At 52.5% G+C, this 15,179-nt stretch overlaps 2 protein-coding genes across 3 annotated transcripts; both read left to right on the top strand.

Annotated features, from left to right (window-relative positions):
- Positions 1 to 248: 248 nt before the first annotated feature.
- Positions 249 to 9,990, top strand: LOC127188908 (uncharacterized). The gene is made up of 4 exons (XM_051145264.1): positions 249 to 536; positions 1,379 to 1,522; positions 1,802 to 1,957; positions 9,641 to 9,990. Exons 1-4 carry the CDS (start codon positions 531 to 533, stop codon positions 9,752 to 9,754), a joined length of 420 nt encoding a protein of 139 aa, XP_051001221.1. The 5' UTR covers positions 249 to 530; the 3' UTR covers positions 9,755 to 9,990.
- A 241-nt stretch (positions 9,991 to 10,231) lies between these two features.
- On the top strand, positions 10,232 to 14,922 carry Aldoa (aldolase, fructose-bisphosphate A). Of its 2 annotated transcripts, none has more exons than XM_051145263.1 (8): positions 10,232 to 10,360; positions 12,885 to 13,017; positions 13,109 to 13,320; positions 13,573 to 13,627; positions 13,738 to 13,898; positions 14,124 to 14,382; positions 14,522 to 14,721; positions 14,813 to 14,912. In XM_051145263.1, the coding sequence occupies exons 1-8, from the start codon at positions 10,358 to 10,360 to the stop codon at positions 14,906 to 14,908; spliced, it is 1,119 nt and encodes a 372-aa protein (XP_051001220.1). In that variant the 5' UTR covers positions 10,232 to 10,357; the 3' UTR covers positions 14,909 to 14,912. The 2 variants fall into 2 exon arrangements, with proteins under 2 accessions (XP_051001220.1, XP_051001219.1); XM_051145262.1 differs by lacking the exon at positions 10,232 to 10,360 and adding an exon at positions 12,529 to 12,684 and having other exon boundaries at positions 14,813 to 14,922.
- The last annotated feature ends 257 nt before the right edge of the window (positions 14,923 to 15,179 follow it).

Genomic DNA, 15,179 nt, shown 5'->3' with positions numbered 1-15,179 from the left:
CCAGCATCCGACAGCATCTGTCCTGAGCCAGCGGTGTTGAGAACTTGCTATTTCCGTCTAAGTTCCAGACAAAAACCCAGGAAGATGGCGATTACCTAGGGTAAGTGATCCGAGAAGACAGGGAGGGCTCAGAGAGGCGGGGATGGAGAGTTTGGGTCTCTGCGGCCGCCGTAGTTGCAGCACTGGGGTCTCCATGGCAACGGCAAGAAGCAGCGCCAAGCTTCTGGGCGGTGCTGGCGCCTTGGCGGTTCGGACCCGAGGCGGCGCGGAATCTGCCCGTGGCCGGGTGGTTGTAGGTGCTGTGGCCGCGTGGCCCGAGGGAGCCGGAATCTGGGGACCGTGGAGGGCGTGGCCCGGCCGGAGGGGAAGGCGCTGGATCCCCCAGACCCCTGTGTGTCCAGCCGCCATCCGTGGGCCTCAGGTTTCCCACACAGAAAGAGGGAAGAGATTGGGCACCCCGGCCTGAGGGTACTTTTTGAGCCCAGAATCTTCTCTCTTCTGCAGCTCCTGGACGGACTGGTGTTGCCCCCATGGACGTGAGTCCAGTTCTCTGTGCTCGCCTGCCTTGGAGCTCGGACTGGGGAGGGGGGCTTTCTATCTAATAAAAACTTACGGCTCAGGACAAGAGTTGGGAGACAGTGCCCGGGATGCACTTCCTGTGGGATGGCACATTTCGGGGGGGGGGAAGGGGGGAGCGGGGATTCCTAGCAATCAGGGAGACTTCGAGCAGTGCAGGCAGAGGCCTGGGGGCCAGAGAGAGGATGGAGCCTTTGGGAACTGCTTAGACTTCATTGTGATTGCAGGGTGGAGGGAGGAGTAGCTGGGCTGGCCTCGGGTGGGGAAACTTTGTCCCTGAAATAAGCGGTTGTCTGGTGCCGTGGGTGGAGATAACCGGGGAAGCTGGGGTGGAAAGAAGCAAGTTGGAAAAGGGGCCAGGGCTGAGGGGCTTGAGAAGGTTGTCATACTGAAGTCAGATTGGAAAAAAATAAAAAATCTGTGTAGCCTGGGCGTGATGGCGCATGCCTTTAATCCCAGCACTCGGGAGGCAGAGACAGGCGGATCTCTGTGAGTTCGAGGCCAGCCTGGTCTACAAAGTGAGTTCAGGACAGCCAAGGCTACACAGCGAAACCCTGTCTCGAAAAACCAAAAAAAAGGAAAAAAAAATCTGTGTAGATAAGTATTCCACAGAGAGCGGTATTTTGCAAGGGACTCTAAATAGACTGCAGGTACTTAGAGTAAATGGAGATCGCAGGGAGACAAAAAACGGTGAGTCAGGGTGTTGCTCTGTTGAGTTCTCGCATACTCCTGCGTCCCACCTGGCACTCCTGTACAGCCCTTCCCCCACTTCCTTTTCACTTTTTCCTCTGTGCTTGTCCAGACCTCCTCTGGCCCGTGGAATCCAGCCCCAGCTTCCATCAGCAGCCCTTCCCTGCGGCTCCCCATCCCCGCTATCGTCTTCATCGCTGTGGGCATCTATTTGTTGCTGCTGGGCCTAGTGCTGCTGACCAGGCACTGCCTGCTGGTGAGGAGCCTGGTGGGGGAAGAGAGGAACTTGGTGATTAGCGAGTAGTCGTCCTGTCGTGGCACCCCCCCCCCACACACACACCCCTTGCAAACTTTTATCTTGGGACACTGTTGTCATTTAGTCAGATCAGCTGTCCTTTTCCTGGGGCCAGGGCAGTCTTCCTCCTTGTCTCCAGTTAATCATCGCCTTGCCCCCCTCTCCAAAAAGCAAAGTGGAGAGTTGTCTGTCCCTTCCCCCGCTTGTCTGGCCCAGATCCTGATTCTTGTCATCTCCTAGGCCCAGGGCTGCTGCACAGACTGCAGCTCTCCTTGCAGGAACCGTGGTGCCTCAGAGACCCAAGACTGTTGCTGGAGCTGTGCAGAAGCCTGCGACTTCCCCCTGCCCAGTCCAGCCCACTACTTGGATGCCTGTTGTCCTCATCCCAGCGGAGTTGTGAGTTCCATTCTTAACCCACACTGCTCCCCCTGACCTAGGTATGATCTTGGCCTTGGTTTTGGTTGTTCAGCACATTTAACTGAGCACTAACCCCAGGGTAGGCACCGTTCCAGGTACTGACTGAGTCATAGGCAGACAGCTAAGAGCAACATAAGATATCAGATTGTTTCTGGTGATGAATGGCTCTTGAAAGAAAAGAAAACAGAGGGTGCTCGCTGGAGAAAGATGGTTTGTGTGACAAGCCCAGTACATAATCAGGACTTTTTTTTTTTGACACAGGGTTCTATTATGTGGCTCTGGTAGTCCTGGAACTTGCTGTGTAGACCAGGCTGGTCTTGAACTCACAGAGGTCCTCTGCCTCTCAAGTGCTGGGAACCCCGCCACTTCCAGCCTCGTAATCAGGATTCTGAACAAGGTAGTTAAAAGAAAACAGGGCTTTGAGTCAAGTGCTCAGCTAGTGTGAACCAGGACCTGGCTTTGATCTCAACAAAACACCCTGCGTTGTCTGGGTGAGTGTTAGAGTCCTTGGAACAGCATTATTGTATTCACTGTACTGTTTCCACCAGCAGCTCTGAGAGCTCAGGACTTACATTTACCGCCCGGCGCAGTGGCCCACGCCTGTAATCCCAGCACTCAGGAGGCAGAAGCAGACAGAGCTCTGAGAGTTCAAGGCCAGCCTAGTCTACAAAGCCAGTCCAGGACAGCCAAGGCTACACAGAGAAACCCTGTCTCAGCTAGGCATGGTAGTGCACGCCTTTAATCCCAGCACTTGGGAGACAGCAGTAGGCGGATCATTGTGAGTTCGAGACCAGCCTGGTCTACAAAGTGAGTATAGAACACCCAGGGCTACACACAGAGAAACCCTGTCTCGAAAAACTAAAAAAAAAGAAAAAGAAAAAAAAAGAAAGAAAGAAAAAGAAAAACCCTGTCTGGAAAAACCTTAAGACAAACAAATAAAGAAAGAAATTTACCATTACTTAATATAAAAAAAATTTGAGAAACCAAGCTGGGCATGGTGGTGCATGCCTGTAATCCCAGCACTCGGGAGGCAGAGGCAGGCGGATTGCTGTGAGTTCGAGGCCAGCCTGGTCTACAAAGTGAGTCCAGGACAGCCAGGGCTACACAGAGAGACCCTATCTCAAAAAACAAAAACAAAAAATTGAGAAACCCTGAATTTTTTCATTTTGCTTTGCTACAGGACCTTATATGAGGCTGGCCTTGATTTTTTTGCTTCTTTGTTTGTTTGTTTGTTTTTGTTTAAATTTGTGAGAGGAAAGCCATGTGGTGGTGGTACACACCTTTGACCCTAAGCAGAAGCAGGTGGATCTCTGAGTTCCAGGCCAGACTAGTCTGCAGAGTGAGTTCCAGGACAGCTAGGACTACACAGGGAAACCCTACCTCGAGAAAATAAATAAATTAAAATAAATTTGTGAGACCAATTTGTGTCCACTGGCCTTGGTCCTCAGTCACCTTTCCCCAGATCATTCTGGCTTTGTTCAGTTTGTCGCCGGGAGTCACTGTGTTGTTTTCTGTATACACATAAGCACATCTCTTGCCCAAGTAGAATTAAATTTCATCTCAGCCATAACCACCTTCAGTCCTAAGGAGGACTGTGTGCTCTCTTTGGTTCTGGTGACTCCCTTCTAGCCAGCGAAACTGGCCTTGGACTTAATGCCTTCCAGACATTAGCTCCTGGTCCCAGCAGACATCCACAGTGCCGAGATGGTGAAAAGCTTAGTTTTACTTTATTTTTATTTATTTTTTGTTTTTGTTTTTCAAGACAGGGTTTCTCTGTGTAGCCTTGGCTGGCCTAGACTCACTTTGTAGCCCAGGCTGGCCTCGAACTCACATTGATCCACCTGCCGCTGCCTCCCAAGTGCTGGGATTAAAGGTGTGCACCACCACGCCCTTTAAAAATTAAATAGCACTAATTATTAAAGAAGCTGGATTTTTTCTGGTTTAGTTGTTCTGCTGTTTTGTTTTGCTTGGCTTACTTGAGTCATGGTCTTACCATGTATCTCAAGATGGCCTGGAACTTTCTGTGTAAACTAGACTGGCCTCAAACTCACAGAGATCTGCCTGCCTCTGTCTCCCTAGTGCTGGGATTACAGGTGGGTTTTGTAATAGAAACCTACATTTTTATTACAAAAAGTATTGTTTCCAAAATATCCATGTAGAAAGGCAAAGTGTTGAGTCCTTGGCTATCATCTTAAAGCCAGGGGAGGGAGGGGAGCAGAGAGACAAGAGGAGGGGACAGAGAGACAGGAGAAGAGGACAGCCAGCTCTGTAAAGTTGTCTTATTTCTGTGTTACCCTCATGCGTTGCTGTTACTGCCATGTGTTGCTGGCAAAAATGGAGCCCCATCACATAGCCTGCTTCTTCACAGCCATTTTAACGTGATATTGCACTTCGGCCACGTGTCCAAGCCTGAACAGGGAGCTATATAATACTATTCTGTTCCTCTAGCAGAGGAGAGAGATAGCTTAGTGATGGTTGTGGCTTCCCCAGGGTTACATAGCAAAGCCTTGACTAGCAAATTGCTCCTCGGTTTAAGCTGCCACGGAATCTGTGGGAGAAGCTGGCCCACAGAAGACAATTTTTACGTCTGTGGGTTTAAACATGTTCCGTGTGATGACCACCTTCTTAGACAGTGCTTATTTTGAGTGCATAGATTGAGACAGCAGAGTGCCGGTCCTTGGAGTGCTGACCTTCCTTAGCAGGGAGGGTTAATAGCCGGAGCCGCAGCAAATTCATAACTTGGATTGACTGTACTTGGTACAAATCCTTGGCAGATGTTTTGAGTTTCAAAATAAATTATGAGGGCTGGAAATGTAGCTTAGTTGGTAGAATGTTTGCCTGGCATGCAGGAGGCACTGGGTTGATTCCTAGCACTACATAAACCATGTATGCATGCCTTCTTTTGGTCCACAGGCAAGAGGCGTGCAAGTGGTACACAAACATACACACAGTGAAAACACTCATACACATGAAATAAAAATAAAATGTTAAAAAAAAAAATTACTAGTTCAAGATAAAGCTTCTTAGGAAGTTCAAGGCCAGACTGAGCTAGCTAACCCGTCTCTTAACTGCTGAGCCCCCTCCCTAGACCCTTAGCTATCCTATCTCAAAACTTAAGTGTGAGGGCTGGAGAGCTGGTCCAGCAGTTAAGAGCACTGACTGCTCTTCCAGAGGGCCTGGGTTTGATTCCCACCGATCACATGGCTCAGAACTGTCTGTAACTCCAGCTGCAGAGTTCCAAAGCCCTCTTCTGTCCCACAGCCATGCAAGTGGTGCTCAGATGTCCATGCAGCCAAAACACCCACACATACGAAATAAGTTTAAAATACATTTAAATCTATGTTCAAAAGGAATTACAATAAGTAGGGCCAGGCATGGTGGTTGGTGTACACCGTCAATCCTGACCTCAGGAGGCAGAGGCAAGTGCAAATTCAAGGCCAGCTGTGGCTCCATAGTGAGAGAGTTCCCCAAACTGACCACGAGGGGGGTCTCCCAGGTTGGAGTTAGGGTTCTAAGAACTCCTGTCTTAAGGAAATACAGAATAATTTATGGTCCTGAACACCTTGTCTTCTTCCCTATGTTTCCATATACAGTGACAAGTCAGGGACCCACCTCTTAGAAAAAGGATGGTTTTTACGGCTTGAGAAGACAAAGTCTTCCACCTGTTGGTCCTGGGCTTCAGAACTGTGTGTATCTGGTCCTGTCCAGTTTCTGCCGGATCCAGGAAGAGCTATAGAATGAGCAAGGGTAGGGCAAGCATGTCCTGTCCTTGGCCTGTCTTTCCTCAAAGTACACTGAGGTGCCTCTGTTCTCCGGGTTCCGTGTAGTGACAATGACAGCACAGAGGCCACAGGGATTGTCTGTTTGGCCAGTGTCGATAACTGAGGCCCGCAAGAGACTTGAGTGACACACTGGCCCGGGCCAGCCAGACCACAAAGCCAGGGTTTTTCCTTCCTGTCTTTGAGACCTGCTTGCTGCTCTGCATTGTTAAGACAGAGTTCCTTCACCTCTTCCCTACCTGTGTACAGTGTACAAGGAGCCAGTGTGGGAGGCTCTTTGCTAACCCTGGGGGCTCAGCAAAAATAAACCAAAGGCCAGCCTTGTGTTCCCAGGACTTACACTGTGGTGAAGGGCAGAGGTAAATAAGTTGAAGAAGGTGACATGCAGTTAGGTGATCAGAAACAAATGGGAGCCTTGCAGGTCAGGTTTTCAAGGCCTCTCACCAGTAGGTCTGGGGTGGGACTGTAGTTTGTGCTTTTAAACAAGTTCTTGTTTTTGTTTTTTGTTTTTCGAGACAGGGTTTCTCTGTGTAGCCTTGACTGTCCTGGACTCACTTTGTAGACCAGGCTGGCCTCAAACTCACAGCCATCCGCCTGGCTCTGCCTCCCGAGTGCTGGGGTTAAAGGTGTGCGCCACCACGCCTGGCTCTAAACAAGTTCTTGTAATTCCAATGTGCATTAGAATTAAGAACTACTGCTAAACCCGGTACGGTGGTGCATGCTTTTAATCTCAGCACTCGAGGCAAAGGCAGATGGATCTCTGTGAGTTTGAAGCCAGCCTGGTCTACAAAGTAAGTCCAGGACAGCCAAGGCCAAGTCTACACCGAGAGACCCTGTCTCAAAACAAAAACAAAACTATCGCTAAAGCTCGGCACAGTAGCACATTCCTTTGATTCTAGCACTTGGGAGGGAGAAACAAATGGATCTCTGTGAATTAGAGGCCGGTGTGGTCTCCATAGTGAGTTCCAGGCTTCCCAGGGCTACATACTGAGTCAGGGAAACAAATTGCAGAGGGCAACTGGGACCTGGTGACAAGTGTGGCTCCCTTCTCTGAGCACTCACTAAGGATTTCATTTCTCCCTTCTGACACTCTGAAAAGCAAGTGCTGTTCTGTTTCAGAGATGAGGAAACTGAGGCTCAGAACGTGCTTTAGCCAGGCACATATAGGCCTTACTGACTAGGGTGTGAACATTGATTAGCCAGTAAAAATGTCTGGCCCTCCCAAAGTCCAAAGGTAAATCCCACCCAAGAGCCTATAGAAACACAAGGGTTAACAGGCGACAGAGTCCTTGTTTAATGTCCTTAAACAGCAGAGTCTTCCAGAAACCTTTGCTTGTGAGAGTCAAGAAATCCATTAGCCAGTTATTAATGGCTGGACTGAACCCTTCCATGAACAGAGCCAAGAAATGCTTTTAATACCCTCTTTTCAGAGATAAAGGCAGTGGAGTGTTCTGGCAAGTGGCTCAGTGCACAGAGTGATGGTCCTCTAGAAACCCACAGACCCGACTCCATCTCCAGAGATGCCCACACACCACTCTAAATCGCACATGAGAAAGCCACTTCTCTCTCCCTTCCACCATTGCACCCACAGCCTTCTCCCCCTGTTGGCAGTAACTTAGCCCAGTTTAGACCCCTTTCCCTGTTACTGGCCGGTCTCTTCCCCTTGCTGGAGCCCCTACTGACAGCTGATCTCACTGGTCATCTGACACTGTACCCCCGAAACCTCAGCTGTTGGAAAGGTCATTACCCTATTCCTGGCTTGGCCCAGTCTCTGATTGAACTGTGCAACTGTGGCTGTCACTAGCTTCGCTCGTGGCCTCAAGGAGCCAGTCTTCTGTCACACAGCCATCCTGGGTGTGTCCACGCCAGCACCTTGGCTTGCCTCCCACCCATGCCTGAGGCAGTTGCAGATCACCTCTGTCCCAGGCTAAAGGAGCTGTGGATTGGAGGGGCGCATGTCTCTTTCTCAGGACACCCTGTCTGCGAGACAGGCATCTTCCCTGCAGTTAAGAGGCCCTCTACTGCCTTTGCCCAAAGGGTAAAATGATCCGCTTAGCTTAGTTCACACAGTCAGCATTTATCTATGTCTCAAAACACCTGCTGGGCTTGAGTCCTTACACTTAAGCAGAGAACATTCCTTGCCTTTGAAGCCTTAGAATGAAGCCGACATTCCTGGCCTTGGGAGAGGAGGCCCAGGGCAATCCCGGGCCTTGGGAAACCAGTTCCTCTTGATGGTTGTGGGTTTTTTATTTTTTTGTTTTGTTTTTTTTAGGGTTTTCAAGACAGGGTTTCTCTGTGTAGCCTTAGCTGTCCTAGACTCCCTTTGTAGACCAGGCTGGCTTTGAACTTGCAGAGATCCACCTACCTCTGCCTCCCGAGTGCTGGGATTAAAGTCATGTGCCACTACACTAGGCTTTTTTTTTTTTTTTTTTTTTTTTTTAAGATTTATTTACTTAGCTGGGCGTGGTGACGCACACTTTTAATCCCAGCACTCAGGAGGCAGAGGCAGGCAGATTGCTGTGAGTTCGAGGCCAGCCTGGTCTACAGAGTGAGTCCAGGATAGTCAAGGTAACACAGAGAAACCGTCTCAAAAAAAACAAAAACAAAAACAAAAACAAAAAATCCAACCAAACAAAAACAAAACAAAACAAAATATTTATTTGCTTTATCCATGTGAGTGTTTTGCCTGAACGTACACTGTGTGTGCCTGAGGAAATCAGAAGAAGGTGCCAGGTGCCCTGGGACTTGGGATCTGGAGGTAGGATGGTTGTGAGCCACTGTATACATGCTGAGAACTGAACTCAGGTCCTCCGGAAGGGCAACCATTGCTCTTGGCCCCTTGGGTTGGATTACTTGTCTTATTCTGTCCTTTAAAGACAAGACCTCATGTAGCTCAGGCTGGCTCGAACTTCTTACCCTCCTGCCTCCCCATTTCCCTCAATGGCTGGGATTATAGGCTCAGGACACATGGATTGGAAAGTTTTTTGTTTTTGTTTCTGAGACAGGGTATCTCTCTGGGGTTCCCAACCTGTGCACTTTCGCTTTAAGACCATCCCAAAACACAGACATTTGCATTACGATTCATAATAGTAGCAAACTTAACAGTTCAGAAGTAGCAACAAAAATACTTTTTTGGGTCGGGGTCACCACAAGATGAGGAACTGTGTTAAAGTGTCACCCCATTAGGAGGGTTGAGAGCCACTGCTCAATGTAGGCTTGGCTGTCCTGGAACTTGATTTGTCAGCCAGGCTGGCCTCAAACTCACAGAGATCAGCTCGCTTCAGCACTAGGAACTGATTGAGTCCCATGACAGCCAGGTCACACAGTGAAGGCCTGTATGAAAACAAAGGGCAGCAGCGACCCCACAAAGGACAGCAGCGACCCTCCACGCTTGGGAAGCTGAAGCCAGAGGATTGTGGTTTTGAGGCTGGCCTGGGTTTCAGAGGTCCAGACTAGCCTGAGCCAGAGAGCACGGCCCCATCTCACAGGGACAGGAAGAAAAGAAAGACATCTTGAACTTTGGTTTCATGCCAGCAAAGAAGTCCAAAACCCAGAGGCTATCTTCATTGAAGATGGAAACATGTTTTCTGTGTCCTGCCTTCTCTCTCAGTTGCACAGACCTCTGAGAGTATCTCTGAGCTGGACACTGACATCAAAATTCTGGCCAGACTTAAAGCCTCGTCTTCACTGCTCCACTGTTCTCACCCAGATGGTGGGGAAAAGGGACTGTACCCCTGAGCTTGGAGCCCATAGTGGGCTAGTCCAGTGGGACTTTGTCCCACTGGGCAGGGGGGTTCCTAAGCCCCTCTGCTCCCTTCTCCAATTGGAGGAAGGCAGACTCAAGTCCTGGCTCTGCTTCATTCACCCTTTTCTTCTCCCTCAGGGTTGGGCCCCTCGCTGCCCTCGCTGCTGCCCGTTGTGTGACTGTGCCTGTGCCTGCCAGCTCCCAGACTGCCAGAGCCTCAACTGCCTCTGTTTTGAGATCAAGCTCAGATGAAAGATGGGGCTAGGGGGCTTGTTCTCTGGGGAGTGGCCAGCCCCCAGGGCCCCCTCTGCAATGGCCCTCAGGACACCACTACCAGGCCACTGGAATTACGGGTGGCAGGCTCAGCCTAACCTGGAAACTTTAACTAGAGGGCCCGGCTCCCTGCAGGGCAGGATTCTGAGAGCCTTTGGACAGCTGAAAGGGGGCTGGTGTTCTGGCCAGTGCCCCTGCCTCTCCCTCCCCTGATAAACTATGGTATGTGAAGGTGAGGATGCAGGACATCACTCACCTAGGCAACAGTGTAGGAGGGCGCTGCCAACCTGGACTATCAGCATAAAGGGATGGCCGGCCACACCCTGCCTATAGACTACTGGTTACTTTAAGAGGTGAGTATCTTGCTTGCATCTGCTCCCCCCCCACCTTTTTTTTTAAAGTGCACCTACCAGCAGGCCCAGAGTCAAGGGAGGAGGGAACATCAGAGGAGTCAGTGCGTGGCAACATCGAGATACACAGCACACATCTAACCTTCTTGTGCTGCCTTATAGATCCCAGACCCAAGACTGATTTCTCGACCACCAAATTCACTTTATTTCCAAGGAAGAGATTCCTCTCAAGATGGTGAGTGGGCAGTGGCAACTCCTCCTCCTCTAGGCAAACCAGAGCTTCCTCTTTCTTCCCCCACGCAGGGGCCCCACGCTGGCATGAATGTCAGGAGCCTCAGGTTTCCCTAAATATAGGTCCCTGTCGCGGGATTCGTGCTGGGGAAAGGGCAGGGGTTACCAAGAAGGTCCGGGACACTGGTGCGGGGGGGGGGGGCCGTGGAGGGGAGGGGAGGAGTGGAGGGTAGGAGCTGCCTTATAACCCAGCCCGGGTCTACCGGTCTCAGAGCAGCTGACCCGGCTCTGCGGGCTTCTTTCACGGTGCCACAGGTGGGCTGCTAGCCGGGTCGCCGGATGGAATTGGGGGTTGCGGATTGGGGCCTGAAGGAAATTGGATACTCTGAGAGTAAGGGGGTGGCAGAGAAGTCGAAGACGGATTTTTATTTAGGAGAAGGAAATTAGGTTCAGGGAAGACTAGTCTGGCTTGGGCCAGCCGCTGTCGATCATTTCCTTTAAAAATGGTGTGTTTAGCTAGCGTGTGATGACTCCCGCCAATCTGTTACTCTAGCCCAGCCAGGCTAGGTCACTCTTAGGCGATGGGCTGGCGCGCTGGGCCAGGGAGGCTTTGCCTGCGTATTCTGTCAGCTGCGCCGCCCTCACCCGTCCCCAGGGTGTCCGTGCTCCGTCCGGGGAGGGATCAACTCTTCAGCGGAGCTGGGTTAGCAGGCGCGGAACTTCTGTGTTCTTTGCTATGACGTCAGGCTGCAACTGCGCAGGGCGGAAGCAAAGGGTCTAGGAGGGGAGGCCAGCCACCATCTCACTCTGAGCGCCCCCCCAACTCCTAGCCAGCCCACATTCCGGCTGAGTCACGATGCTCGCGCGCGAGCCAGGCAGGGGCTGGGGGGAGGGAGAGCCCTGGCGACCTGCGGGATGTGGCTTGAGTCACGTCCTAGCGGGACGGAGGAGGGATCGAGTTCTGGACGCCAGTCTCCTCCCTAGCGCCGCCTCCTATCGTAGCATCTTAGGGTGGCTGCAATTGGACGCCTTGCGTCCCAGCAAGGAAAAAACCTGCAGAGGGCGGAGCGATGCCTTTAAATGGCCGGAACCCCGCCTCCCGTCCCCCCCACCCGGCTGAATAGGCTGCGTTCTCTTGGAACGCTCCATAGACCAGGGTTCTGGTGACCCTAGCCGCGTTCGCTCTTCAGTCCTTTCACCTACCCACCGCCGTACCCGACAGGCCCACCCACTCCTGTGCCAGGTGAGCGCCATTTGACACGTGCGTGGATTAGGGACCATGGAGTAGGATCTTGGGCTGGTGGTGGGCAGGGCGGCAGAGCGGAGCCTTCATCCCCATGGCCCCTGGTATCTCCCTCCTTTACCCCCACGCCCGCCCCCAGCCTGGGTTCTCCGGCCTGCGTCCTGGCGGTTAGCTGCGCTACGAAGCAGCTCCGCGCGCTGAGTCATGCCGGGGGAGGAAGCAAAATGGGGTGGAAAAACAGACCCCTCTCTATTTTTTGCAGCCCGCTATGCAAAACACTAGGGTCCTATTGCCTATTTAGAGACCTCAAGAAGCAGTGGATGGTGGGGGGCGGGGTGTTGGCTCGTTTTCCGCCTCAGGGTACCCGCGATGGGGGTCAGGGAGTTTGGTTCCTTTTGGGGGAGCCCCTGGGAGAAGGGGAAATTCCTCAGCTGTGGCGCTCTGTGGCCCATTAACACTATCTTTCCTTATCGATTTTGTGACCTTGATTCTGAGTCTGGAGCCGCTGCAGCCGTACGAATAGCACGTGCCTATCTCCTCCACCCCTTCCTTCGCCTTCTAGCGGTTTGGGGGCAAAGGCTTCCTTCTTTTCTACCTGGGCTCCACAGCCCGTTTTCTGTGTTTCTAATGGCCCTGTATTTTTTCCTAATATCCTTTTCCTCGGACTCTCCTCGCATCCACCCCCACTCTCATCCAAGAGAGAAGCCTGACCTTGGGGTGTCCTTGAAGCCTAGGCCGGCCGTGGGTGGGCTACACCTCAGTTAGGAAATCTGAGTTCTGTCTCAGCTCTTGTTTTGAGGTTGCTGTGTGGCCTCAAGCACAGATCATTTCTTTCTTTCTCTCTTGGGCTCTTTCAGATGAGGGTATTAGGCTCTCTGCCCTCTTCGTGATCCTTAAATTCTAAAATATTCCCGGTTCAATTTTGTTTCTAGGCGAGGTGACCCATGGCAACGCGCAGGCCAGATGGGTCCAGCTTCAACATGACCCGCCTATCCCTGGCTATGGCTTTTTCCTTTCCCCCACTTGTCAGTGAGCAACCCCACTCTCAGCTGGGCAACACCCAGCAACAGACAGAGTTAGGAAAGGTACAGGAAGAGGCAGGTCTAGTATAGGGAAGTTGGGTGTAGGGGAGAGCTCTGGGACAGGAAGTATCCCAGGACCCTCAGGGAGTGGGGCAGGGGAGGTGGGGGCTATTGCCCTGGCCTCCAGGGAAGGGGCCTTCTTACCTGAGGTGACCATAAGAGGGCCCAACTAAACACTGTGCCTGTGTATCTCCTTCCCCCAGGAACAAGCTGCCATCGGCACCATGCCCTACCCATACCCAGCACTGACCCCGGAGCAGAAGAAGGAGCTGTGTGACATCGCTCACCGAATTGTCGCTCCGGGCAAGGGCATCCTGGCTGCAGATGAGTCCACTGGTGCGGTAGAGGCAGGAGAAAGGGGGAGGAGGGCCCGGGGTTGGGGTTGGCAAGCTGATCCCTTATCCCTCCCACATGACCCTCCGTTTAGGAAGCATTGCCAAGCGGCTGCAGTCCATTGGCACTGAGAACACCGAGGAGAACAGGCGCTTCTACCGCCAGCTGCTGCTGACTGCTGATGACCGTGTGAATCCCTGCATTGGGGGGGTGATCCTCTTCCATGAAACACTGTACCAGAAGGCGGATGATGGGCGTCCCTTCCCCCAAGTTATCAAGTCCAAGGGTGGTGTAGTGGGCATTAAGGTAAGGGCGGCGGGCCCTGGGGTGTGAGATTAGAGGAAGGGATTAGTACTGGTCCAGCAGCAGGTCTTAGGACTTAGGGGTGGCTTGCCTCCCACCGACAGGATGCAGCCTGGGTCCTTATGCATGGGTCTCTGGTGCCAGGATGCAGTAAAAATGCTCACAGGCTGTGAGAGGCTGCGGAGAGGGATGAAGTTGGGTCTAGGTAGATGAGGAAAGGGCGGTAGAGCTGACGGCTACCCTACTCTCTGGCAGGTAGATAAAGGTGTGGTGCCCCTGGCAGGAACCAACGGCGAGACCACTACCCAAGGTGAGGATGCTTTGCCTCCTTCCCTTCCCTTCCCTTCCCTGCCTGCTCAGTAGTGTTTCAGACCGAGCTGGACCGTGGTCTGCCCTCTTCACCACCTTCTTCCTCTTCAGGGCTCGATGGCCTGTCTGAACGCTGCGCCCAGTATAAGAAGGATGGAGCTGACTTCGCCAAGTGGCGCTGTGTCCTCAAGATTGGGGAGCACACACCCTCAGCCCTTGCCATCATGGAAAATGCCAATGTTCTGGCCCGTTATGCCAGCATCTGCCAGCAGGTGGGGCTAGACTGCTGGGGCCACAGTACACACCTCCTACCTCCATCTATCTGGCAGGATGCTTACCTTCCCCTAGAGCAACTACCTGCCCACCAGTAATCTGCTGAGGCTTTTGAAGCCTTGATCCCCTGTCATCATGAAGACGAGATCTCGGCTAGTGGTGGTAGAGAGCTGAAGGGTGGGTTCCCAGTCAGGAGGCCTCACACTGCCCTGTCACTTCCACAGAATGGCATTGTGCCCATTGTGGAGCCTGAAATCCTCCCTGATGGGGACCATGACTTGAAGCGCTGTCAGTATGTAACTGAGAAGGTCCTGGCCGCTGTCTACAAGGCTCTGAGTGACCACCACGTCTACCTGGAAGGAACCTTGCTGAAGCCCAACATGGTTACCCAAGGTCATGCTTGCACCCAGAAATTTTCCAGTGAGGAGATTGCCATGGCAACTGTCACAGCACTTCGTCGCACAGTGCCCCCTGCTGTCACTGGTGAGGCCCACTCCCTCCTGGCTTGGTGAAGTGGATGCACCATCACATTTAACTCCTTGCCAGGATAGCTTCTCCAAGCGTTTGCCTGCCTCGCATCTCTAATGAAAGCCACCCCCGTCCTTCTGTCCTTGTTCTCCAGGGGTCACTTTCCTGTCTGGAGGGCAGAGTGAGGAGGAGGCGTCCATCAACCTCAATGCTATCAACAAGTGCCCCCTGCTGAAGCCGTGGGCCTTGACTTTCTCCTATGGCCGAGCCCTGCAGGCCTCGGCTCTAAAGGCCTGGGGGGGCAAGAAGGAGAACCTGAAGGCTGCTCAGGAGGAGTACATCAAGCGAGCCCTGGTAAGGCAGGCAGGCAGGGCGGTGTGAGTGGGTGCCTGGGCGGATGGTGGGCACTCAGAAGGGAGCTCGCCTGATTGCTCTTCCCTTCTAGGCCAACAGCCTCGCTTGTCAGGGAAAGTACACCCCAAGTGGTCAGTCTGGAGCCGCGGCCAGTGAATCTCTCTTCGTCTCTAACCATGCCTACTAGACTGGAGGTCTCAGGCTGCTCCATCAACACTCCAGGCCCCTGCCGACTCACTTGCTCCTGAAGAGGGGCCCTTCAGGCTCTTGCCCGCCATTCTTGCTGCCCTCGTGACTGGTGTGTGGTGTTGTCTGTGAACGCTAACTCTGCCATCCCTTCCAGCCCACTGCCAATAAACAACTACTTAAGGGGGAGTCTGTTGTTGATGTCTTGTAGGGTACGGGGAGGGCCTAAGGAAAGAGCTGCCTTTTGGGTTCCTCCTTTCTAGGCAGGAAGG

The sequence above is a fragment of the Acomys russatus genome, chromosome 5, assembly GCF_903995435.1.
Source record: "Acomys russatus chromosome 5, mAcoRus1.1, whole genome shotgun sequence".
Taxonomy (NCBI): domain Eukaryota; kingdom Metazoa; phylum Chordata; class Mammalia; order Rodentia; family Muridae; genus Acomys; species Acomys russatus.
The sequence above is the reverse complement of the archived record's forward strand: the minus strand, read 5'-3'. Positions and strand labels throughout refer to the sequence as shown.